This window comes from Acipenser ruthenus, chromosome 1 (genome assembly GCF_902713425.1).
Source record: "Acipenser ruthenus chromosome 1, fAciRut3.2 maternal haplotype, whole genome shotgun sequence".
NCBI lineage: Eukaryota > Metazoa > Chordata > Actinopteri > Acipenseriformes > Acipenseridae > Acipenser > Acipenser ruthenus.
In genome coordinates this window covers 8,380,944-8,407,947 of record NC_081189.1, presented here as the reverse complement: position 1 = coordinate 8,407,947, position 27,004 = coordinate 8,380,944, and the positions used below count along the sequence as shown (strand labels likewise).

The 27,004-nt window shown below is 38.3% G+C and overlaps 1 protein-coding gene across 5 annotated transcripts; it reads right to left on the bottom strand.

Moving 5' to 3' along the window:
- Positions 1 to 101: 101 nt before the first annotated feature.
- LOC117973433 (DNA polymerase kappa-like) lies at positions 102 to 26,988 on the bottom strand. Of its 5 annotated transcripts, none has more exons than XM_058992317.1 (16): positions 26,901 to 26,988; positions 26,221 to 26,318; positions 22,773 to 22,952; positions 20,181 to 20,300; positions 18,375 to 18,527; positions 17,071 to 17,202; positions 15,779 to 15,929; positions 15,007 to 15,171; positions 14,370 to 14,494; positions 8,732 to 8,898; positions 8,354 to 8,386; positions 7,659 to 7,755; positions 5,631 to 5,802; positions 3,199 to 4,650; positions 1,260 to 1,311; positions 102 to 678 (listed from the first exon to the last, which is right to left on the bottom strand). In XM_058992317.1, the coding sequence occupies exons 3-16, from the start codon at positions 22,914 to 22,916 to the stop codon at positions 594 to 596; spliced, it is 3,048 nt and encodes a 1,015-aa protein (XP_058848300.1). In that variant the 5' UTR covers positions 22,917 to 22,952; positions 26,221 to 26,318; positions 26,901 to 26,988; the 3' UTR covers positions 102 to 593. The 5 variants fall into 5 exon arrangements, with proteins under 5 accessions (XP_058848300.1, XP_058848429.1, XP_058848343.1 ...); XM_058992446.1 differs by having other exon boundaries at positions 3,655 to 4,650; XM_058992360.1 differs by lacking the exon at positions 26,901 to 26,988 and adding an exon at positions 26,757 to 26,866.
- Positions 26,989 to 27,004: the final 16 nt, after the last annotated feature.

The following is a 27,004-nucleotide window of genomic DNA, read 5'->3' as shown; positions in this document are numbered from 1 at the left end:
AGAATAAAAAAGGAGTTCATTATATTAAGTGCATAACATATCCAATAGGATTTAAGCAAGTGCATCAACAAAAGCTAAATGTAGGCAATATCCCATCTTATAGCTATGACCCCAACAAAGAACAACATGTGTGTCCATTACTGGCCACCTGACCCTTTAAGGTACCAGGGATAGCTGTCCTGTTGTCTTATTGTTGCAATGAGGTGCACAAAACAGGGTTTTAAATTACTAACAGGTTGGATCTGGTCATACAAATGGTCAGTTTCCTTGTGATACTTAAGTCACTCTCAAATGTCTTTTAAGAAGAAACCGTTTGAACAACTGCACAATTACTTGTGTACCTTAAGGGCTTAATGACTGGCAAGAGCAGCTATAATACCCGAGGCAATACAGGCCATTAGACACACTGGCAGAGCACCTGCCTGGTGCCCTATTTTTAAGCTAAATGATTATTTGCGTTGGCAATAGAAATGAACCCATCACGATCCTGGGCAGTAATTCTGCACTATGATGAGTGTCTTTCCAGAGAGCGCTCTTTTGCAAGGCTCTGATGCTACTCCTTATGCCTGGTTGGCTGCTATTTGTACAGCCGTCTATCTGAAGAACCTGTCGATAGTGTTCTTGGTGGCAGGGGCTTTTGACTTCTTCGCTACCGGGTGAAGAGGTGGAGATCCTGATCTGCAACAAGGAGAAAACAATACCAAATATAAACAGGTTGAAAAACAGTGGTGCACAATCTCAGCTTCTTATGGATGTGGAGTTTCTGCAGGACAGGTAAGATTTTCAATTTAGACCGGATGCCAACATTAACACCTGTACTCTTAAAGTATGTTACATTCAGGAATAAATTTAAAGCCCTATTAAGCATAAATAAATGGCATAAACTAGTAAGAAACAACTTAGTTGCAGCCAGGAGTAGGTAAGCTAGTGTTCAGAGTAATTCCTTGCTAGTTTTATATTGTTAAAATTGGTTTATTCCATTCAGAAAATGTGCCTGTGCCCTTGTTGCTAAACACCCTGCAGTGCGGATTGGATCTGGTATCACCCTAATGCGAGGCGAGTGCTCCTGTTATAACCGGGGGCCATTGGATGAGCACTGTTGGATCGACTTGTGCTTAAGTAAACTACAGCATGTTTAGGATGATGTGTGTTTATGGATGATCCAATAAAAAAGAAACATCATGGAGCTACTGGGTTACAAACACTGTACATTGAAATAGTTTAAAAATCTAACAACATTTAAAGAAGGCCAATATTACCTTTTTATTTTACTTCTTGAATTCAGAGACTTCTGTCCATCCTCTGGCTTCCCTGCAGAAAAATAAATACATTAAAATACATCAAAATGTCAATGCACACAGGCTTTATAAATGCAATGGCTGAGTAATGTTTGGTTGAAAAACTTAAGGATAACATTTCTTTAAAAGGCATCATACGACTTGTAATTATTTTAAGTTATTATGTTTAGATGAACAGGATTGTTTTAGTTTGATTATATGAATATGTGTAAAAAAAAACAACAAACATCCAGATGCAATGGGGTGTGTACTGTATTCAAATTATGTTCTGATTACACTATTTTGATATTCTTAGAAATCAAATTCTTAGAAAAATATTCTTCATAAAAAAACCACTTATAAAAAATACAGCCATCAGATGAGCCCTTATCAAGGTAGAAAATTGAACTAAATGGCTTCTAAATGGTTCTATCCTTATCAGAGTTAAATTGGGGAACAAAATGGATCCAACAAGCTTTTGAAAGGAAAGAGGGCAGGGTGTCTTGAATTGAAAGCTGAGGGATTTGAAAAGACCCCTCGTCTTTTATAAAGTGCAGCTGTAATTGATAGCATAAAAATCTGGAGCAATTTCTGTCTTCAATGGATAAAAATCTGTGAAATTCAATATCCAGCTAAACAATAAAGACTCAAAAATGGCTGATAAGAAAAGGCATTGCCATCTTCACTAGCATTACTCTTTTCACAGGTCCTCATAAGTGATATGATGGCACATGCAAGTCAGCTGTTCTGTGTGGTGTTTTTTTACTAATGCACAGATCTCACGGATTTCCTGTGCAAACTCATTACTCATGGTTGAAGCCTTGACAAAATAAAACGAAATGTGTTCCTTCTCTGTGACATTTCAAACTCTATTCTTCAGCGATGTCTTCATTGAGCTGTACAAACATAAAGCTTAATTAGAGGGCAAGGGCATTTGCCACTAGCATAATCGTACCACAGTAACAATGGTATCACAATGATAAGAACCCGTACATATCAATAATCCACAGCAGTGTTATATCAGTATCAGGAACGTGGTTCAATATTTCTTCAAATTCTGTTGTGCTGCCCTTGCTGCTTAAGATGGTTCTCAGTGACTCAGTGCATTATAATGGAATCCAATCGGGATGAGTCAAACCTTTTCTGAGGATTGCTCTTATGCAAAATACAGTAGCTGCAAAATATTTGGAGTTACAAAGAAAAAGGAGTAATAACATGCTGTAGGCAGCACTAAAATGATGTTGCTATAGTATGTTTCTCAAACTGAGATTAAAGAAGCCCTAGCCTTTTCTCTCCTCTTTTTAAACAGCTGCTTGGTGAAACTCCATAATCAGAAGTAATTGTGAGCTTCAAACGGTGTCATTATAGTTTATTTAGGGACATCAAACGCCACTGTTCATATTTCACTCATATTGAATTTTATCTGGGATACAGTACCTTTCAAACATTTCTAAATTGAATACAAAGACAGACACACAAGCAGACCAACAATCCTCCAGCTTTTTGGATCGTGTTTTACCATCTTTACAGGTTAGAAGAATCAACATGGACATGTATATACCCTGTATATGCCTACATCCTTCACATGTGCCTGTTCTATCTAAAGACAAAAAGCAAAAGAGTGCCTAAATACCTGCGTGCATCAGCAACTAATAGACATTCAACATTAGGTATCACCTGCTTTTTGTGGTGCTTCCTTTAATCAATTTTGGAAATAGTAAACCTTCAAGAAATGAGAACAATTATTCCTAAGATTTAGAGAAATGGGATTTGTTAGGATTTCTACAGCTTTCCAATCGAAAATCTGTTTGGGTTTTAAGTTAAAATAAATAATTAAAAAATAAATTGGGGTAAAAAAAAAAAAAGTATTTTACACAAACCGATCCGATATAAATATTCTGTTGAAAAGGCAAACACTGACCTTTACACTTCCTGTGTGTCATAAGGTTTGAATTATGTGAGCAAGCTCTTTCTTCTCTGAGTTCCTGTATAACATCCTGATTTAAACAAACATCTACATGCCTATTGAACAGGGACAGGTCAGTCGTTTCTTGTTTAAGGTTACAGACAGGACACACCAGGGCGGTGTCTTCTTGCCCTTTTAAAGACCAGCTTTTCAGAGCACCTTCTCCGAGTGTCAGCCCAACATCCCCCTTGCTTTCAGGAACTCCTGCACTTAGCCCTGAACTGGGATTAACTCCATCCTGCTCAAAATTCCCTCCTGTTTTTACAGTGCTGTTGTGTTTTTTTGAAGAACTGTCACTGGGAACACTTGTTATTCGGCAACCCTGTGAGATGGTTGTCTCCTTAACTGAAGCTACATTATTAGAATACGACTCCCTAATAGGATGTGTGATGTTCATTAAACTCTCTGTACCTCCTGGGACTGTCTTTGTTGATGTTACTATATCAGCACCGTGCTTGACAGGGAGGATTAGGGAAGTACTACAATGACCCAGTGAAATGTCTTCCAATTGCACTATGCCCACTGTTCTGTCGCATTTCAAATCTTTCCTCCTTGGCAAAGTGCAGGTCCTATTATCCAGGCACTTTTTTGTAGGTTCATCGACTATCAGGTCTGCACCCTCTTGCACACCAGGGACTAAACTGGGCTCATCCACTGGAGATCCGCTCAAGCATTCGTCAATGTGCCTGTTGAAGGTCTCCAGATTGGTTGTGTTCTGCTTTTGGAAACAGACAGGACAAGTGAAGCTTTGACCCAAAGGTCTGTTGTTTCTGCTTGATGACGGTCCTCCCTCATCCTCTCTGACTCTGTGGCTGATCGGAGCATCCCCATGGTCACGGGCCTGCTGTGTCTCCAGGAGTCGCTGCCTCTGGGCCTGGACCTTCTCAAAGAAGGACTGTCGCTGCTGCTCATCAGCCTGCTCTCGCGCAGCTCTCTTCTTGTTAAAGAAACTCAAAGCTCCTTCTGGTTCGTCCGTGTTGGCTCTGGTGTCTTGTTTACCTGTGTTGGTTCTGCTTTCTTGTTCACCCATGTTGGTTCTGCTGTCTTGTTCGCCCGTGTTGGTTCTGCTGTCTTGACTGCCCGTGTTGGTTCTGCTGTCTTGTTCGCCCGTGTCGGCTCTGCTGTCTTGTTCGCTCGTGTCGGCTCTGCTGTCTTGTTCGCTCGTGTCGGCTCTGCTGTCTTGTTCGCTCGTGTCGGCTCTGCTGTCTTGTTCGCTCGTGTCGGCTCTGCTGTCTTGTTCGCCTGCGTTGGTTCTGCTGTCTTTTTCGCCCGAGTTGGTTCTGGTGTCTTGGCTGACATTGTCCACAGTAGTAGGAGCCACCTGTTTTCCTGCTTGGAGGAAACCAATGATGCTCTTCTGGAGAGGTTTCTTATCTTCTTGCGCCGGAAACCCAGAGACTCGTACCCCTAAATCAGACAGAAGAACATAGGGACTGTGAGTGACCACTGTACTGTCAGGGAAGTGGTTTGGTGAAACACGCAGAACTATCCGCAATGAGGAAAACACCTTGTAAGAAATCCCTACGGACACTGCTGTAAGTGAATATTTCACAAACTGCACATCCTTGCTCATCATTCCCTCACAACAGCCTGTACTTGACCATGAATGACTGGTATCTTACTGAGCATCTTCCCTTAGCTTTACTGTCTGCTGTGGTATCTGTTCTGTTGTACCAAGAACAAACAGAATCACACAGCAGCTAAGAGATCACCAGCTGTGAAATGAGGCCAGTATCCTAGCCTGGATTCAAAGGCAGAGCTTCTGATGAGAAAGGACAGGTTAAGAAATTGATTAATGAAATAATTCATTGATTCCAGTGCTGCAATCATTTTGCTGTCACAAATGCTAAATGACCACAAAGCTCATTTCCTTACAGGAAAAAATAAAGTGATTTGGTATCTATGAAGTTAAAATGAAAAACAAATATACCATGCCTTAGACTGAATTACAGACAACTTATCTGTACCGTACAGTTATGGTTTTGCATCACCCTATAGAACGAACACATTTTGCTTCATAAAGTTGAAAGAAACCTGCTGAATAATGTTACATTAGCATAGTGAATTACACACTGCTTACTTAATGAAAAACTGAAATTGTACATTTCAAAATCTAACATGAAATACTGTTATGGCTTCTGGCAAACTTTGGCAATATCATTTTGTATTTTCTTTGATTACATGATCTAAACTATAATGATATATATATATATATATATATATATATATATATATATATATATATATATCTCAACCCTAAAATTCTAGGTGATGCAAAACCTTTGGCTATAGCTGTATATGATTATGCAATCGGCACTCAAGCACCAAGTCAAACCCACTTAGGTAGTTACTGTGGAGTTATGTTCTTCAGATAGAATTAGTGTTACCCATAAGCCTTAATCGCAGGGGCTGTGGACGGGCATTATCAATCTCTGTCTTCAGCAGGTCCTTTGCTATAGCATATATTTCTTCTTCAGTGGAGACGACAGAAGACACAGTGGAAGCCCTGGTTTTAACATCGAAATTCACGTTCTTCAGTTTCAAGGTTACTGTTTTTCCCTGCAAAATAAATTAAAGATCAATAGCAGGTGGTTACTGGAATAGATAAACAGGAATTGACCCCAACCCTGAACTGTACAGGGTGGTTTTATGTCAGATTGTTTTTGAAATCCCAGTGAAAGTGAATGACAGCGAGATCCCACAGAAACAAGTTTTTGATTAGGTGTTTGTTTGAGGGAGAGTCTCAGTTTTACACTGAACCTATAACATGTATTTCCTTTTGCTATGAAGCTGAACCTTATCTGTGTTTGGCATACTGAAAAGAATACAGACTAAAGAATAATAAACAAAAAGAAAAGCCAACACTGTATGTTTACTTTCTGGGCTTGGTACAGAAAGACTGTAAAGTGCAGACCATGTGGCTAATATCACACACAGCTATTTTATAATAATCAAATAGTGTGGTTTATTTTGGTGATAATTCTGTGTTGAAATACTTTGACTATGAGTTCAGGAGCTGTTCTTCGTTTCTAGCAGCACTACACCAGCCTACACCTAGAACTGAAGATAGTAAACTTCAGCATCATACAGTCATATAAAGCAATGAAAAAAATATTCAGTTATTTCCAATATTTCATGCATGACAGGGCTAAGGAAATAAGAGCATAAGAAACTCAAGAATGAGAAAAGCACATTCGGCTCACTTTGGTGCAATAAATAACATTTAGGTACAAATTCATACAAAAAAATAAAAAATAAAACAGACAATTTGAAAAAAAATAACCCCCATAAACAAATTCCTTTTTTAAAATCTTTGATTCACATATTGCAGTGCTTTCTAGAGCTGCTGACTGCTAAAGAGTATGAAAAAACAGTTCCGAAGCAATCCTGAAGCAATCCAGTCTATATGGGAAATCATTGCAGTATCCCTTGCAATAACTGAACTGGTGAGTGCAGATGTGTTTCTCTTACAATGCATCTGCTGGAAGGAGAATGCCAGGTACTCCCACCACACTTTGAAAGCTTATATAGATCATTTTCCTTGGGTTTTATGCATGCTCTGTAACCCCCTGAGACACACGCAAGTGCAGCAGCACTTTCAGTCAGTCCTATCTGCCCTCTCTTATTTCATGGCATGGATTTCAGGGCTGCAGCACAGGGAGCAACTGGCACGCTCCTTGCAATCGTATTCCCTTCTACGTGATCAGAAAGTTAACAGGTGTAGTTGGAGTGTGATGGATGCTCACAGTTTTTCCAATGCCAGGAAGTAATTACAAGACAGGCTTCCTATTCCAGCACACTAATCTGGAGATACAAGGTTTTATAGCGGCTTTCTAGCTTAGTAAGGAGCATGGCTAAAGAGATCTCTTCACTATGCCTTCTACTGTTATTGCAGCTCTGTCAGTTATAAAAAGAGTTTACAATCATCTATGAAGCAAAATGAAACAGTACAGTAACTGTAAAGATGCCCACACAGAAATACTGCAGACCACACCGTGACTGATTCATTCTAGCTCTATAGGTCAGATTTTGAATATCTATTTTTGTACAGGGACAGTACAGTGAAAAGAGTCTGCCCCTGCAGGTTTGTGGTGCTTGATGGGTAATTTGCTGCCTTTTTTTTTTTTGTTTGTTTACCCAACTCAGACGGCGTCCTAAATATCTTTGTATTCCTGAATAGACCTGAATGAATGTCCCTTCTTCCAAAACTGACACAAAAAAAAGTCCCCCACATGCAGCGACACGCCACGTTATGGAATCTATACCACTGCAGAATGACTGGTTGGGATTCATTTTACCCCCAATAATTGGGTTTCAGCAACAGTGAGAGGGTAACTAATCTGTTTATTGTTTTGGCAAATATATGAGGCTGTCCCTTGTGAAATGGCTGTATGGGCTCTAGTGCTGCCCTGTACCTTCAACTCTTCCTTGAGCAGATCCTGAGCGAGATCGTGGCAGAGTTCACGGCAGAAGCTGTACTGATCCTCTGCGTTACTCAGCTCGCTGAAAGTCCTGCAACGCATAAGAAATGAAATGTAAGCTTACAATGAAAGCAACAAACTGCTGCTGCCATCAGTGCAACTCTCAGAGTGACTTTTATTTACACAGAATAGCACTTAAACAGAATGTTTGACTTTAAACACTTAAATCACTAAGGTTAAATGTACTTTATTGAGTCAGGTCCAAGAACTATCCAAGTGTAAATGTTTCATGATCCCAGACTGAATGTATGATAATGTTTTTTAGAGTCATGGTGTTTTTAGTGATGTGAAATTACTGCTGCTAGAAGACCCATGTAAATTACTGCTGCCATGTAAATTAGGCTTTGTGTCATTCTATTCCTGGTTAAATGAATGAACAAATAAAATAAATAGATAGAATGGAGTCATTCTCAGCCAACATGGCGTCCACAGCATTCCCCATTCTGATTGACGACTCAGGGAACGTGGATGAAAAAATCAACTGTGATTGTGTTAAAAAGACATTTGCGACAAAATGCTATACAATGAAAAGGGTGTTTACTGACACTGCAGCATTTGTTTAAATGCACAGATATGAACACCAGTGTCCTTATCTCAATATCTTCAGGAGTAAAACTGAAGCGCTGTACCTTTCTGTGCTCATACTCTTCCTCTCGCCATCCCTGTACAATGAAAAACAACATCAGAGAAATAGTCAGCTTTTTAATCCAGCTTTTCTATATTCACATCATTCACAGTCATTGTTGAAGACCAGCTGCAGTAAACGCATGTTTACTTTAACCTTGACCACTCCAACACAAAAGGAAACTTTATTTACAGCAGCCCATAACAAGGTCATAGCACAGATAGATGCCAATTACACACAGCCTGTGAATAACAATGGGTTTAAACACTATAAAAAATGAAAATGTCATTTTAAAATCTTCTGCACACTATATACAAGTGTCTCTTCCGAGTTATTTTCTTTAAGATTTATACAGTAGAAATGTTAAAAGCAGCAGGCTGACCTCTCAATATGTGTTGAACCCAAACCGAGTGATATCTCCATGAAATGATGCCATGATGTTTCAGAGAAAAGGAGGGTGAGCAGTGCCCCCTGCTGGTACAGCTCAGCACAGGTAGTAATCCCAAGGGCTCTCAGCATTTTCTCTGTCACTTTCCCTATGCCTGGCACCTGGAGGGGAAAACACATCCATGCATCCTTCAGCTCAGCAAACACACACATTACCCTTTTCCATTGTATTCACCAAGGAGATCACTACCACAGTGCTTGACAATCCCAGAACGAGCCTGCTACAAATAGCTCGCCAATAATTGGATAGGCTTGGGAACAAATTAAATGTGTTTCACACAACGTGCCTCCCAAAAATACCCAACTGATTAACTGAATAAAGCAGCTAATTAAAATAATTTAATTAATCAAAAACAAAACTTGTCTTTAGCAGACATGTCAACCCCTAAGTGTTCATACCAGCGAGACCCCTGCTGAAAAACCTTGGGATTGATGAAAAACCTTAATCTAGACCACTAGATTTTGTTTTTGGGGGGGAGGTTGCAATAAACATTATATTTTTCGACTTTAATAATTAAATTCTCATTGATGTCCATTTCTCTTTTATTTCTGTGGTAATTTTTGCGTGAACGAGACAGTGACAGTCTGACAGCCTCTCCTTTGACTCTGTCCGAGTAATGACGGTTGTATACAGAAACATAGAAGGCTCGCACAAACCGTCAGTTTGAGACAACAAGGCAATTCTATCTTTAGTGTAAGGGGGGAGTTTGCGTAGCAGCTACAGGAATACAGAATGGTAATGTACACCTCTTCATGGTGAAGCCCCCCCCCACTCCCCCAAAACAACTGGACAGTTGTATTGGATTTACCGCTGTATCATGTATAAAGGGTTTCACAGCCTCGCAAACAATAACAAACTTATACACAAACGTGAGAATCCACTGCACGGCTGTGAGACTCTCAAAACTGTGAAAACCGTGAAAACACGGGTAAACCTTGAGACTTGATATCCATGCTTTAGTGTTTTTAAATACCACGTGAGTTAAAAGTTTGAGAATAGGCTCTGATATTCCTATCCGTGGACAGAAATGGAAAGGAATTAAAAATAAATTTAAAAACCAATCAGAAATACTATATATATATAAAATTACCCTTCTTTGTGTCCTGTACATGTTACTTAGTAGACAAGTATTTATTATATTTGTCCATTATATCACATATCTGACACTACCTCCCTATCACATTAATAAACACCTACATTTAGTCAGATTTGTGAGCTCTGTTGTGCATGCATTTATATATAGTTTTTACAAAGGAGGATACGGGCAACATGCCTCACATGTCGACCTGTTCCTATCCAGTTTTAAATAACTTTAGCATAACAGAAGCAAAAGTGTTAAAGGGACTAGGAGCTCTTAAAATAAACAAATCCCCTGGGCTGATCCTCCCAATAGTACTCAAAGAAATGAAAGAAGTTATTTATAAACCGCTAACCAAGATCATGCAACAGTCTCTTGACACAGGGGTTGTACCGACAGACTGGAGAATTGCAAACGTAATACTGATCCACAAAAAGGGAGACAAAACTGAACCAGGTAACTACAGACCAATAAGCCTGACTTCTATTATATATAAACTTATGGAAACTATAATAAGATCCAAAATGGAAAATTACCTATATGGTAACAGTATCCTGGGAGACAGTCAGCATGGTTTTAGGAAAGGGAGATTGTGTCTAACTAACCTGCTTGATTTTTCTGAGGATGCAACATCGACAATGGATAATTGCAAAATATTTAGATTTCCAGAAAGCTTTTGACAAAGTCCCACATAAAAGATTAATTCTCAAACTGAACGCAGTAGGGATTCAAGGAAATGGATGCACATGGATTAGGGAGTAGTTAGAATGGAACTCATGTATAGAAAATCTGAATACAGCCTACCGAGAAATGGGGAATAGGTTCATACAGGCTAAGATACTACACAGATGGCACTGGACCCCCAAAAAACTGCACAGGCTTAATATTTCACCAGATGATAAATGCTGGAGGTGTAATGGGGAGGTAGGTTCAATAACACATATCATATGGTCCTGTCCTATTTTAACTAACTGGTGGCAACGTATCTCGCAGATCATGTTTGAAGTTGCAGGAAAACAGTTCCTTCTTTCCCCAAAGCTTATAATGTTGGGGTCAACAGTTGACTTATCTGAGCTAACACATTTCCAGGTGAGGTGGATCACTTTGGCAATTACCACAGCAAAACGTATACTTCTGAGACGTTGGAAGAGTGATTCAGCACCTACACTTGAGGATTGGGTTCTTAATATGTCCCAACTTTCCAGTTTCGAAAAAATAACTTATTCTCTGTTAAAAAAAATACCCATATTTGATTATGTCTGGGGCCCCTTTCTACAGTGGGCATCCAAAACACATTAAGCGTACTAAGATTCCCTTCTTATGATATCAGGAGTGGGGCGGATCTCTATCATGGGCCGGGTTCTCTTGTGGCAGGGTTTTCCTCCCTCAGCTATAATTGCTTATTAGACTTACCCCTTTTTTTTACATTAATTATTTTTACAGTTTTTTTTTTGTTGTTAATTTAATTTCACTATTGTGTATTATGTAATATATTTATTTAGTTTCTAATGTGTCTTTTAGTTTCAGTTTTTATGTGTCTTTGTTTATAGTGTATATTTTTTCTGGATCCTGCTTGTGATTGTTTAAAAAAAACAACTGAAAAATCAATAAAATATGCATTAAAAAAAAAAAAAAAAACCATGTAGAAACTAGAAAGTACTGATTAGAGGAGAAACCTCAAAACGGAGTGAGGTAACCAGTATCACAGGAATCAGTATTAGGTCCTCTGCTCTTCCTAATCTACATTAATGACTTATATTCTGGTATAGTAAGCAAACTTGTTAAATTTGCAGATGACACAAAAATAGAAGGAGTGGCAAATGCCGTTGCAGCAGCAAAGGTCATTCAAAATGATCTAGACAGCATTCAGAACTGGGAAGACACATGGAAAAATGACATTTAATAGAGAAAAGTGTAAGGTACTGCACGCAGGCAATAAAAATGTGCATTATAAATATCATATGGGAGATACTGAAATTGAAGAAGGGAACTATGAAAAAGACCTAGGAGTTTATGTTGACTCAGAAATGTCTTCATCTAGACAATGTGGGGAAGCTATATAGTGAAAAGTGTTGAATTTAAATTAAGGGAAGTAATGTTAAAACTTTACAATGCATTAGTAAGACCTGATCTAGAATATTGTGTTCAGTTCTGGTCACCTCGCTACAAAAAGGATATTGCTGCTCTAGAAAGAGTGCAAAGAAGGGCAACCAGAATTATTCCGGGTTTAAAAGGCATGTCACATGCAGACAGGCTCAAAGAATTGAATCTATTCAGTCTTGAACAAAGAAGACTACGCGGCGATCTGATTCAAGCATTTAAAATCCTAAAAGGTATCAATGTCGACCCAAGAAACTTTTTTGACCTGAAAAAAGAAACAAGGACCAGGTGTCACAAATCGAGATTAGATAAAGGGGCATTCATAACAGAAAACAGGAGGCACTTTTTTACACAGAGAATTGTGAGAGTCTGGAACCAACTCCCCAATAATGTTGTTGAAGCTGACACTCTGGGATCCTTCAAGAAGCTGCTTGATGAGATTCTGGGATCAATAAGCTACTAACAACCAAACGAGCAAGATGGGCCGTATGGCCTCCTCTCGTTGGTAAACTTTCTTATGTTCTTATGTTCTTATATACACACAGGTTCTTGGGCCTTGTTGTGCATGTATTTATGTATATTAGTGCTGGGACAAATATCCGAATATTCAAACGAATATTTTTTGACATGTATTCGTATACAAAAATCCGATGTTCGCATTCGCTAGAAATGACAAAAATAACTTGCACTTATGTACTGCCTGACCAGAAGTTGCAAAAATGGCAAATCAAAAATAGCTCTGTGTGATATGTGAGATTTATATATAAAAATAAATAAATAAAATAAAACCACAGGATCAACACAGCAGCTCTCGAGCTTCTATTTAAAAGTATTAGACAGCAAAAAGTAAACAAACCATATTATGCTCGTGCACACATATGAAAGGCCATCTGGGTCAAAAATGCGTTGTGCTGCTTTAGAGCGAGTCAGAATCTCACGGGACAGAAAAAAGGCAAGCATATCATTCTGAAATGCCTTGCTTAAACAGTGCTATATCAAGGGGGCATTTTCAACAATAAAGGACAGAGGAAAACCCAAGCCGATATATCTTAATACCGATAGGTGTCTTCTGGAAACAGCGGTGTAGTTGTAGGGTTCTGTTCACAAAGTTAACGAGTCATTTCAAATATTGTTCTTTTTTAATAAATACAGTTAATATTCAGTTGATATAAAACTGTTGCACTTTTAATGGATAACAATACACTTCATTGTATTACTAAAAACGAAGACACTCTTCATTAAATAACTCATTTAAAATAAATAAACTTGTGATACACAGCGAACGCCTCCAGGGTATATTACAGAATAAATCATCAACCCAGACAGAAAAACTCTCCCCAGAATCTCCTTTTAGAAAAGACTTAGGAAACACAGGAGTTTGCCACTGCGCTGCCAAAATGATGGGGCTTATTAATCCAGAGCTGGAGCTGTAATTGTATGTCGTGTGGAGCTGCATTCAATTTCAACATAAATCCAGTGAATGAGTTTAGTGCTCATATGAATACCACAACTCATTCATAATACCGGTAGTTATTTAGGCTACAATACAGACATCGTGCAAATTGAATGCCATGCAGCTACTATGAAAATATACAACTTGAAATATAACGAGACCCGTAGATTTATTTAACCTTTTCAACAAGAGCCGCCTATTTGTGCCATCGCTGCCTGTCCTGTGTTATTATTATTATTTGTTTATTTAGCAGACGCCTTTATCCAAGGCGACTTACAGAGACTAGGGTGTGTGAACTATGCATCAACTGAAAGACGGAGCACAAGGAGGTTAAGGGACTTGCTCAGGGTCACACAATGAGTCAGTGGCTGAGGTGGGATTTGAACCGGGGATCTCCTGGTTACAAGCCCTTTTCTTTAACCACTGGACCACACAGCCTCTGTGTTACCGGTCCAGCTCTCTAATTACCTCTAGCAACCTCAACATTAAGTGAGCTCCGCAAGCACGCATCCAGTTTGACAGGAAACAGAAGCACAGATAAATCACGACTGAAGAATAATTAATTTCATTTTAAATAGCAACTTGATGTAGTATTTTTTTCCATACATATTGCATATTTTTAAGGTCATTAAAATGTCAATTATTAGACATGCAAGTATATTTTATTTGTAGATCCTAATACAAAATGTACAAGACTGCAAGGTAATCAGATCTGCTGTGCACACAAGCGTATGTAAATCATGTTCCGGTGCCTATCATTAGAAGCTTGTTTTTCAGGCTTTGGTGACACACATGAGGCTGATCTGGCCAGTGCAATGCCCCAGAGCAATCTCTGAAGTACACCCATTTATAACTGTCACAGAAACTACACAACCAACAGCACTGGAAAGATAATTGTATTTAACGGTTTCCTGTTCCCAAATATTCACTAAAAGCCATACCTTCCGAATAGGTAATCCCTGGATGAAGTCCATCACAGCTTGTCGATCGGGGGGGATCATATACTGACCATTTGGTTTATTCTTATCACTACAAACTTTTGCCAACATCATATTTGGAGCTATGCCTGAAATAACAGAACATTAGACATAATCATATTTAATCCAACTCTTTAGAAACAATCTATTTCTTTAGCTAGAGACCAGGCACACTACAGAATGACATTATCTAAGCATCACCACTCTTCATTAAATAACTGCATGTCCAAGAAAAGGGTTCAATAAAATAATAATGCATCTGAATTGAACTGGTCATTTCCACGAAAACAAACAATAACGCAATTTAAATTTAAACGGTCATCTTTTGATTCATTAAGACTTTTCAGAAAGTGTTTCTTTATAATTACAGAACAAACTACAGCAGCTCAGTTAAATCACAGGCATGGCAAATACTTTAAATAGAGAATGAAAAAGCTAAAAGAGCTCAGAGGCAGTTTCACCCTTGATTAGCCACAGTGTATAGGTAACAGATGTGTGTTGTTAAAATAGTAAAACCAGGAATGGATCAAACTGCTATGGAATGGGAGTCGTATTTCCACTGCTGGTGTAAATGTAACACTGAATGCTAAGATTGTGTCACCTGCACTGGCTGTTAATGTGGTCCTCTGCTCGATTCTGAAGCGCATTTCCTTCACCACCTCCTCAGCTGAAATTCCAAACACTACAGCCTTCTGTGGAGGCAGAGGGGGACTGTCCTCAAAAAGCACTGGAGAAGTGTTCCCATCACCTTCATTGACACTCCCTCCTTAGACAAAAAACACAAGAGAAGATTTGCTTATTTTCCTATTGTTAGCTTGGTAGTTGGGTTAACTGTTGCCTCTATAGCTGAACGGGTATGGTATGTGTTGATGAACTCAGATCTCTTCCATCTGTGTTCACTTTGTGATCATTTAGAAATGTATTGAGCAGCATTCACATGAACAGTGTAAAGCGTGGAGATACTGCTGCTGTACTACCTTGAGAGTTTGATTTCATCAGCCCTCAGAAGCCAGGGTTGGGCCTGACAGCTAGATTGGTTTATTAGGATGCTAGAGCTCGACCAATGCCAGAGCAAGGTGTAGGAGGGACCAAGTTATAACTTAATGAAATTGAGTGACATGCTTGGCAACCGGTGAGCCACTTCACCCTCAACACACAGCTGAGGTGATCTGACCTACGTGACAATACAGTACCAGATACTGTATTGTTTATTTAAAAAAAAAAAGAACAATCTATAAGATTCTAATAGTGAATGGAAGTGCATGACAGGTAAGATTGATGGGACTGTTTCCTGAACTATGAACTTTAACCTATGTGTATTCATGTCCCAATACAATGACAATTCTGGCCCTGCAAAATTCCCCCTTCAGCACCTTCAGAAGGGCTGTCTGTGCTAATGTAGCAGGTCCTCCTGGACTCCGGCCAGCATCGCCTCTGCTCGAGGTGCTCCGTGATGTCCAGGTAGGCTTCATCCAGACTCATCGGCAGGAAATTCGGGTCATAGTCTGCAAATATTTCTCGCACCTTGAAATAAAAAAAGTAATAAAAACTAAATGAAACCTTTTATCAGGATGGTCATCTGCTGTAAAGAAACAAATACTGTATTTATAATATGTAAAGAGCAAGGGTAAACAGGAAGAGGACACAGCCGTTACAAAGCTCAGACGCAGTCTATTCAAGTATTTAGCTTCAAGTCTTAACTTTGAAGCCTGAAGTGACTCCATGTTTCTTCATGTATGAACTGATGCAGACAGAAAGAGAATGGTTCAAAAGTTTAAAGTAATGAAGTCAATTTCTTGCCAATCAACTTTATATATTTAAAATATTTAATGAGCCTGCAACAGAATATAAAACTATTAACAAGCATTGAAAAAAGTAATTTTGCATGCAAAAAAAAAGCTGCAGAAAATAATGCAATTTGTCAAAAGGTTTGGACATATGAGTTATTTAATAATTGGTGGCAGTAGTGGAATTAAAGAAAATGATAAGGAGATGCTTAATAGTACAATTGGACCCTACCTCCTTTCTTTTAAATGTTTCAATATTATTTCCTATATTTTGTTACAAGGAATAAATAATAATCACTGAGGAATAATGTATGTGAGCAACAGGCACCCACTCCCTCGTCTACACATTACAACTTGAAATACAGTTTCAAGGTATGTTCTTCAATGCTCTGACACAGGGCATATATACACTATGTTATAACAGAAAGTGAATGAATGCTGCTGTGCCTGTTGGTTCCACACACGGGGTGGACGGTGTGTGCATGGGGTCGACAGTTTCTCCATGTGGTTTATCTATTAGTTAATTTACCTGCTGACAATGTTAGTGATGTGATAACATGTTCAGAGAAATAGTAACATTTAACAGCATTTCACTGGCTGTATTCTTGTACCTTCTATGTAAGGTACAAATAAGGAAAATTATAATTTTACTGATGTCAGTACTAAAAAAGTTGGTGGTTAAAAAAAATGGTTTAAACAAAGCCAATGATATCCTTGTATGCTATAGCACCCCCACAATATGAAAAATGAAGTAGAACATTCGATGGATCATTATATATAATACAAACACAACCACAAATACATACAATTATGCTACAAGGGGGAACAAAATGTGTTATTTTAAACCAGGAGCCTTGAGCTGGTGATAAGTGGCTTACCTCTGCACTCACTGCTTTATACTTGTCAAAGTGCAGTTGCACTATGATCAGGCTGGGACACAGTTTCTTTGCAATAAACCCAGGCATGGCAGCACGCACTCCAAACTTCCTAGCATGATAATTAGAAGTTGACTGAAATGAGAAAGAAATTAAATGACATGATTACCATTTTAAACTTGCAGGCACCAAAAATGTCACGTTGTTGATAAATGATATACCTGTGTCCCCAACCCATGCAAATACTCCCCCTCCCACCCCCAACACACACACACACTCACATGTACATTAGATCATGTGGTGAACATTTGCCCTCTGAGAAGGTGGAACACACAGAGCACCCTTTGATCGGTTCTTACTCAATGCCTGCAGAGCTTCTGTTTGTCAGGAGCAGGCACTGACAGAAAAAAAAGCTGTACACTTTAAAATTCTCATCAGAGCAAAGATTTGTCTACAAGACATCCCTGTGGCAATAAATCCCATAACAGTTTATTAGATCCTTCCTCACTTTCTCCGCTGAGTAACTAAAGATTTTAACTTGCACTGTCTTTCGAAGGTTTTATGTTCTTGCTGTTGCAACACTCAAGGTTCAAGGGTAGCTTGGAAAAAGCAGCCCCACAGGCACTGCTTTTGAAACTATATATCAGTTTCCAAGTAGGGCACTCAAAGCCAGACTTGGGTAAAGTTGACAAAAGCTCTCTCTGAAGCCATTGAATCCTTTCTTTCTCCGGGGAACCATTTACAATGGTGCACTTAAGATTCTGGTTTTTAGTTCTGTAATATTACTGGTAAGGTGTGCTTTCCTGTGATAAAAAAATTGGTGAAAATAACATTGATGAAAAGAGTCCAGGGGCTCACTTAAGCTACAGTAGAAGGTTCCTATTCAACAGCCTTTTCACATTTGTAATCTTTGGCACCAAACGTATTAAAGTTCCAGCTAGCCCAACCCAGCAACAAGCAAACACACCTCCACAGAAGGGGTCTTTCAGTTTATTAAGCCAGAAATGCAATGCCTCAAAACACTCTCTAATATGTAATTGTTAAAGTGTGCTGGGCAGTAATGAAATCCTATCAAGCACAACCCCCATCAAATAATCTCCACAGCCACACCAGAACCATTGCTCATTGTATCAAGGGAGTTCCTTTTGCACTAAGCCTGACCTACAGGGGAGTAGTTTCTTTAGGATTGATGAGTCGATATTTGCAGCACTTGTTTAATGATCTCATAATATTTATATTGCAGGTATTTTATATTATATATTCTATATTATATTGAGCTTAGCAGCACATTGCAAGGGCATTCTTACCAGCATGCTCATGGACCCCACAGCCATTGGTTTATCTCTCAGCTCTGGGCGGTCCCTCATCTCCACAGCTGCATAGAAAGCATCCATGTCAACGTGCACTATGGTGTATCCAAGCTCACGACCTCTCTCCAACTCCACTGCAAGCTTCTCCACCTGGACACAGCAAAGCAACATTGGCATGTCTTGGGTTTTTGAATTTCACAAACAATGTCAGGTGTGAAACAGTTCCAGAGCAATGACTTAGGGGCAGCAGTGTGGAGTAGTGGTTAGGGCTCTGGGCTCTCAACCGGAGGGTAGTGAGTTCAATCCCAGGTGGAGGACACTGTTGCTGTACCCTTGAGCAAGGTACTTTACCTAGATTGCTCCAGCAAAAACCCAACTGTATAAATGGGTAATTGTATGTAAAAAAAATAATGTGTAAAAAATAATGTAATTGTATGTAAAAATAATATGATATCATGTAACAATTGTAAGTCGCCCTGGATAAGGGCGTCTGCTAAGAAATAAATAATAATAATAATAATAATAATGACTTTCATTATAGTGAGATTCTCTTGAATGTAGACCATCGATATTTCACGAAAAACAATTGTAACGTTTTATATTATCACGCAGGCAAACACAATTGGATAAGCCTAAGTCTCTAGATAGCATGTTAAAACTCAAAAGTATACACTGTAACATATATGTTTGATAAGCATTACCAGCTGGGATAAAAACACTGATGCAGAACGAGTATGTCCCCTTTATATTTATTTATTCAGAAGGTAAACAACCTGACTTAATAATCTATGATAAATTTCTTCTAGAGGTATAGCTTAGAATAAAACACATTTTTATCTTGATGCCCTCTCTGTGACAAAAATAAAAACTGGTTGTTCAAACAAAAATAAAGGTTTTTTGACTTTCTGGTAATTTTGTTACAGAAGAGATTTTGAAAAATGTGTAAGAAACAGTAAGAAATTATTTGTGTGTGTGTGTCCCTTCCACAGCTGTCACAATTCTGTAGACTACACCATTTATTAACACTGCTGGAACAACCACAAAACCACTCTAAATTCCAAGGATCTATAAATAATTTCTGCAGAAACGTCTCTGCTCGACCGTTCTTATCTGCAATAAGGGTAAGCAGGCCTTGTAAAAAAACAGAATTCACTCAACAGTTTGATAACCAGCCAGCCTGCTAACACACCTCAAACATAACAAAATGTATTTAAAAAGAAATATCACAAATAGAGTTTAGTTAATCCTGAAATATGGTAGGAATTCCTGAGCAACAATAATCTAGTTGATGATTGGGAAAATGAGTATTCTGTTGAGTTCATATAGGTCTTGTGGTTTCTTACAGTCTTGTGATCATTGAGAATGCAGTTTGCTGTAAAACTCATGACCAGTTTAGGGGATGACTGCATCAGAGAAAACCAGTGATTGCATATCTGATTATCAAAGAAGTCTCCGGAAACCACATTTATACATGGTGAGTCAAAATAAATGTATGAGCAGACACTGAAACTGAAACAAATGCAGATTGCAATATGAATCTCACAGTTTGACTAAAACTCATAACCCTTTTTGGGACATTTTAAGGAGCACCTGGGATAAACTGGGAACAGGCTTGGAACCTCTAGCAATACAGCACTATACTTGAATAGCACCTTTTGTTAGTAGGGTATAAATAACAATCCATGAACTAAGCTTAATTAATTTACTTTTGCAATTTAAATGTAAAACTAATCGTACATCAATTGTGCAATGATTCCAGGTGAAGATGCTCACTATGGATCTAAACACAAGCATACAGTATACCTGTGATTGTGCTTTGCTGAGCTGTTGCTCAGTGATTTGCTCTTTTTGCTGCAGCATCTTCTCGATTCGTTGGTTGACTTGCTGCTCCTTCTTTAACTCATTCTCATAAAACCGAGAACCCTAGAAAAATTACAACAAAACGTTTCTTTTTTTTTTTTTTACAATTGACTTCACATCAACTTCCACAAAAGAACAGACTGCAAATAATCATTTTATGAATTCAAAGTTTTTTTGATCATTGCTATTTAACCTGAGCAATGCAATAATACATTCCATGAAATGTGATTCACAATAAAAACGTTTTAAAATAAGTTTTAGTAATCAGATGCATATCTTAATTGGCAAGATATTTACTGCGCTTGCATGGGTTTTATTAATTACCTGCATGTACTAACATTTTCAATGTGCTCAACATGCCTAGAGTCTGTTTCTGGTGTTCTGTGATGATTAATACAACAGTGCAAGCCAAACAGTCCAGAATGAACAGCTACAGTCACTGATCAACACAAAAAAGTCCATAATGTCAAAATGAAAAATAAAATCTACAAATTGTTCTAAATTAATTACAAATACAAAACAGAAAATAATTGATTGCATAAGTATTCACCCCCTTTGGTAGAGGCACCTTTGGCAGCAATTACAGCCATGGGTCTATTTGGATAAGTCTCTACCAGCTTTGCACATCAAGACACTGCAATTCTTGCCCATTCTTCTTTGCAAAATTGCTCAAGCTCCGTCAGTTTGGATGGGGACCTTTGGTGAACAGCAATTTTCAACTCTTTCCACATATTTTCAATTGGTTTGAGGTCCGGGCTTTGACTGGCCACTCCAGGACATTGACCTTTTTGTTTTTAAGCCACTCCAGTGTGGCTTTGGCTGTATGTTTGGGGTCGTTGTCCTGCTGGAAGATGAATCTTCTCCCAAGTCCCAGGTCTCTTGCAGACTTCAGCAGGTTTTCCTCCAGGATTTCTCTGTACTTTGCTGCATCCATTTTGCCCTCTATCTTCACGAGCTTTCCAGGCCCTGACACAGAGAAGCATCTCCATAGCAATGTGCTGCCACCACCATGTTTCACGGTAGGGATGGTGTTCTCAGGATGATGTGCGGTGTTAGGCTTGCACCAAACATAGCACTTAGCGTTGAGGCCAAAAAGCTCTATTTTGGTCTCATCAGACCATAGAATCTTCTTCCACTTGGTCTCAGAGTCTCCCACATGCCTTCTGGCAAACTCTAGCCGAGATTTTTTAAACAATGGCTTTATTTTTGCCACTCTCCCATAAATGCCAGTTTTGTGAAGCACCTGGGCTACTGTTGCCGTATGCAGTGTCTCCCAGCTCAGCCGTGGAAGACTGTAACTCCTTTAGAGTTGCCATAGGTCTAATTGGTGGCCTCCCTGACTAGTGCCCTTCTCGCCCGGATACTCAGTTTTTGAGGACGGCCTGTTCTAGACAGATTCACAGTTGTGCCATATTCTCTCCATTTCTTAATAATAGACTTTACTGTGCTCCGGGGGATATTCAATGCCTTGGAAATGTTCTTATATCCTACCCCTGATTGATGCTTTTGAAGAATCTTATTCTGGATTTGCTTTGAATATTCCTTCGTCTTCATGATGTAGTTTTTGTTAGGAAATGTACTAAACAACTGTGGGACCTCCCAGAGACAGGTGTATTTAACCTGAAATCATGTGAAACACCTTAATTGCACACAGGTGGACTCCATTCAACTAATTATGTGACTTCTAAAGACAATTGGTTGCACCAGAGCTTATTTAGTTGTGTCATAGCAAATGGGGTGAATACTTATGCAATCAATTATGTTCTGTTTTATATCTGTAATTCATTTAGAACAATTTGTAGATTTTATTTTTCACTTTGACATTATGGACTTTTTTTGTGTTGATCAGTGGCAAAAACTCCTACTTAAATCCATTTTGATTCCATGTTGTAACACAATAAAATGTGGAAAAGTCCAAGGGGGGTGAATACTTTTGAGAGCCACTGTATATTCAGGTCTACATAGAGCATAGCCTGACTTAGCGATTCCCAACATCTCTAGTGACAGATCTGAATGCAGTGTATGCTCCCAGTGTTTTAACAAGAGAATTAAAGGGTAGGGTAGAATGAGACCAAATGTGGTTAGAAGGCAAAAATCTGCTTAAAATGTCATAAATGTCATTAACTACAAGCAATTTTAGTTTTGTGGGGACGGGGGCGGTGACTAAATCACTAAGTAGTAACCCGAGCTACTGATTTATTCTGAGAGTACTTTGAAAAGCTCGGAGTGATCGAAAGCAACAGAGGTATTACAACAGCTACAACTGCTTGTTTCCATGGATACCTGGTGTACTGAAAACCATCCTGCATGAAGCAAAGAAAAGTTCAGTCTCAGAGACACAGTTAGCTGCTGTACAATTAGAATATTTTTTTCTTCAGTTTCATTCAAGTCATTCTCTGCGAAAATAAATCACCTTGTGATTGTCAGTGTCTGTTATCATTTGAATATGTTGTTATATTAGAGTAAAGGGAGGATTTCATATGTTTTGTTGTTAACAGAAAACAACAGAATATCCTGCACAGTGTCTGTGCTTACCTTTGAGGCTTCCAATATGATCTTGTTGATTTTCTCTTTATCTAACCCCTCCATTCCAGCTTTGTTATCGTTGAGAGCCATCCTGGAGAGAAACCTCCCATCACTGGACGTGGCTCTCCCCGCACTTTGTTTTGTGTCATCCATGATCTTCTTTATTCTTTTGTGACCTTATTCACATTCCTGCAACACACAGTGCATTAAAATCCCACTCCGCTGGGCTGCTCGAAGACAACAGAAGATAAAAACACCCTTTTTTTATCCTATTTGTTCAAACTTCCTACCTAAAATACATGACAAGCAAACACTTGTGAGGGGGCTCCATAAATCAGAAATATAACAGACTCATGCATGCTATTTTAATCATTTCATGCTGTATTACGCATATTTATGATTCCAAATCTAAATGCAGGGGTTGCTTTTATGTGGAACAGCGTATGATCCATCTTGAATGTAAACATATCGTGATTGTTCCACCTTTCTGCCTACACAATAGTTCATCCTCAGAGATTGCACTCGATACTCTAGCTGTTTGAATGGTCATCCCCACATATAGTAGCACTGTATTAATTCTCTGAACCGTCCAACCCCCCCCTGAAACTGCTAACCTGTTTGTAGTGGATAACAAGGAAAAACCAGTAAGAGACAGTTTCACTGAACTCTCTTTACAGAAGGATAGGTTACAGTACAACAAGCTTGTTGTCAGAAGAAAGGTTTATATAGTGCATGTACTCTGTAAAAAAATACCTACAAATAATCTACCAGTTGTCCCGTTGAGCAGAGGAGCTGTCTACCTTAAAATACTAAATGATATTGTAACTGAAACTCAGTGAATGATGCTTTTGTAACATGAGAAAGTTTAAGTACAGTGAAAGGGCCCTGTGGTAAAGAGATGCTGGTGTTTTTCTTAAACCAACAGCTTACTTCAAACCTTATTTCTTTTTCTGGAAAAGAGTTGGATGAATCAGATGATTTATATGAAGGCGGTCTCATGATTACTGCCCTTTGAAACGATTCACTATTCAAAATAGAAAATATCTCAGTAAGCTGGTTTGAGTTTGCAATGACTTTAAAGGGGTAATAACCAAGATATTAAAAATATATGTATTCTTATCTCTTATTAGCATAAAAACATTCTCAAGAGTCCTAATCATTATGTTTATAAGCCTGCAGGGTACATACTTTTCATGTGCTTTCTTGGATGAATATTTGTTCCTGTGCAAGCATGTGATTCTTAGGATGTATTTGACAATTTGGCGGAAACAAAACACGTACAATTGCATTCCCCCCAAACCCACCGTTTAGAACAGCTGAGTACGACTCACAATGGGAATTCCTGTTTGAGGTGTAGCAAGGAAATTTCTCCAGGAATAAAGAAATGAGTCAGAGCATTCTGGATGTACAGCAGTCTTTGGCATGCCTTCATTGAGCACTCAGACTATCCCTTCCGGTTATCTTATCATTGCATTTGTATTATGTTCTTCCAGGCAGTTTTTACTTTAGATTAAAACCACCCACTTTACTGGGTTTCTGAAAGCATTGAGTTTTCAGAAGGAAAGACCACACACAACACAGAGAAAATGTCTTTGAATATTTGCTGAGAGAAGACACGCTAACGTCTGAGTGTTTCAATATTTTACTAATTAAAAATTGGTCATTTATAACCTCAACTAGACTATCTTTAGGCTACCTACAAAGCGAGTCAAGGTTCATGTCAGTACCACAATATTATGGCAGATGCAGTTTGCTCTGCAATTCATATTTTGTTTCTAGTCAGGTGTGGGAAGTGTTCCATCAAGATAAGCACGCCCCTATCTATCCATTCCTGAAGGACACTGTGCATCATGGGCTTTACAAACCTGCCCATTCACCTGATTTAATGTGACAAGCCAGACAAACCCCTCTAAGAATCCCACGCACATTAAATGTAACCCGTTTTAAAACGTTCTTGACCCTGAACCATGCAAAGCTGTCAGGCTGGCAGTTTTTTGTGACAAAGATGACTCAGAAACAGTCAAACTACCATTAAAAATATATTGTAACATTTTCAGCCAGTATGATGCATACTTCCTTAAGAACAGGCAGCAACACATAATTAGATTGTGTTAATAAGTATTACTACACAAATAATATCAACTCTTCAAATCAATTATCACGATTACCTTGATTAACATGGCAAACAAATCTCTTTTTACATAATTAAATGTATATATGTTAGGCTATTTGGTAAGCCTCTTTAAACCCAATTTTATTACTTCAGTATAAGAGATATTATTTGAATCAATAAAAATGTAATCATGTATGTCTAAGCATTTTCTATTCTGGTTAAATAGCATTGATCAAAATGATCAAACCATCTTTTAGTATCTTTTAAAACTGTAACTTCTGTGACCAACCTCCACAGCATGTCTGTACAATTGCCTCTTGTAACAAGTAAAAAAATAACTTCCATGTTTAAACAAAATTTGACAGGTGGTTCACAAGCGTCTGTGCTGACTGAAATAAAAAAAATAAAAAAATCTGAAAACACAAGCCCTCTGGACTACATTATTCATATTTTCACAGTATTTTAAAATGCCATCTGACACAAAAGAACTGCAGGGCTGTTAAAATACCATTTACAGCCTCATTACAAATTGATTTGCCTGCTCATTTATTTGTTTATTTAGCAGACGCCTTTATCCAAGGCGATTTACAGAGACTAGGGTGTTTGTACCTCATAAAGCTGCCTCAGAACCATCGCAGCATTTCAGTGAAACCACCTTGGTCTAAGCACCACTTTACCATAGTGGGGGTAAGATAGGAAGGAAGGTGTTCAAAAATACTAAAGTTTTCATTGCATTTTTGGTTAGCCCTGGTTACTTTCAAAACTACAGACAGCACTAGATACCCCTGTGGTCTGTGGAATTTAAAACGGGTCACCTTTTGAGCATCAGTATTGTTTCGAATGCATACCTATGCAAAAGTATAGTAGTACAGCCAAAGGTGTGACTGCTAAATTATAGTATAATGTCGATTCATCTACAAAATGTATGCAGAAAGACAATATCCACTAAAGAGCTTTCTAAATGTAATTCATGTTCACTTTATATTGAATACTTTCCAAGTTGTAACATAAAGAAGCACATTTATTCTTGAAATGTGGATGAACAGTCTTGGATGAAAAGTTAATGCAGTGCACTCAGAATATTATTAAAATAAATATTAAGCACAGCAGAAAATATTTTCTACATTTGAATCCTTACAAATCCTATCTCTAAAATTGAAAGGAAACTAGCCACAGTTAATAATCCAGCTTTCTGACAATGACTCGATACTTTCTAAGAAAAAAAACACACAAAGATCACCTTCACACAACACAACCGGCTTACAATTAGGTTTAAAATACATTCATTTTATTATCTAACGTATGTGTATAAGCAGTAATGTATGCAAATAATTACGCTGTTACCTCCGTTAATAATCCAATCGTTTTACGACAGTTCAGTACCGCTGGTCTTGTTAACTTCCTGATAGGCGAGAAACACTTCCTGGCAACTCCTACACCAACTTTAGAACAGACATTTTTGTTAAGGGCAAAAATTAAAAACAGACTTTTTTAATTGATAGCAAATTGCCATATATATATATATATATATATATATATATATATATATATATATATATATATATATATATATATATATATATATATATTTGTTGTTCAACGATACAAGGGAAAGTGTGTCTGAAAACAAACATTGGAGGTATTTATATAGGCTTCTGATGCCATGGTAACCACACACTTATTTCTCTTTGTGTCATTCACTGTATGTAGCTAATGATGTAACGATCTACTGTTCCTTTCTATTTAAACCTTCAGGCATTTGTTTTATTATTCTATATTGTACATTATCTAATTACATTTTTTTCTAAAGCCACACATGTTTGTTACAATATTTTTCCAGGATAAATCAACCGCAAACATTGAAAAGAAACATGAAATACCATAAACACCACACTCCGCTGTTTACTCTTTAGGGAATAAGCAACGGAACTTTCCTAAAACACCCTATCATCCAAACGACAAAAATACCGCTACCACTGCTTCGGTGAGAGAAGCAAAATTAAACACAACGTCAATTCCAGTACCTGAGCAACACCCTAGCAACCGTTTCCACGGGGACCCCGTCGCTGGAATCATTCACCTCCTCGTGGGCGGAGTCTCCCTTCCCTCTCGGGTAGCTGTTCGTGAC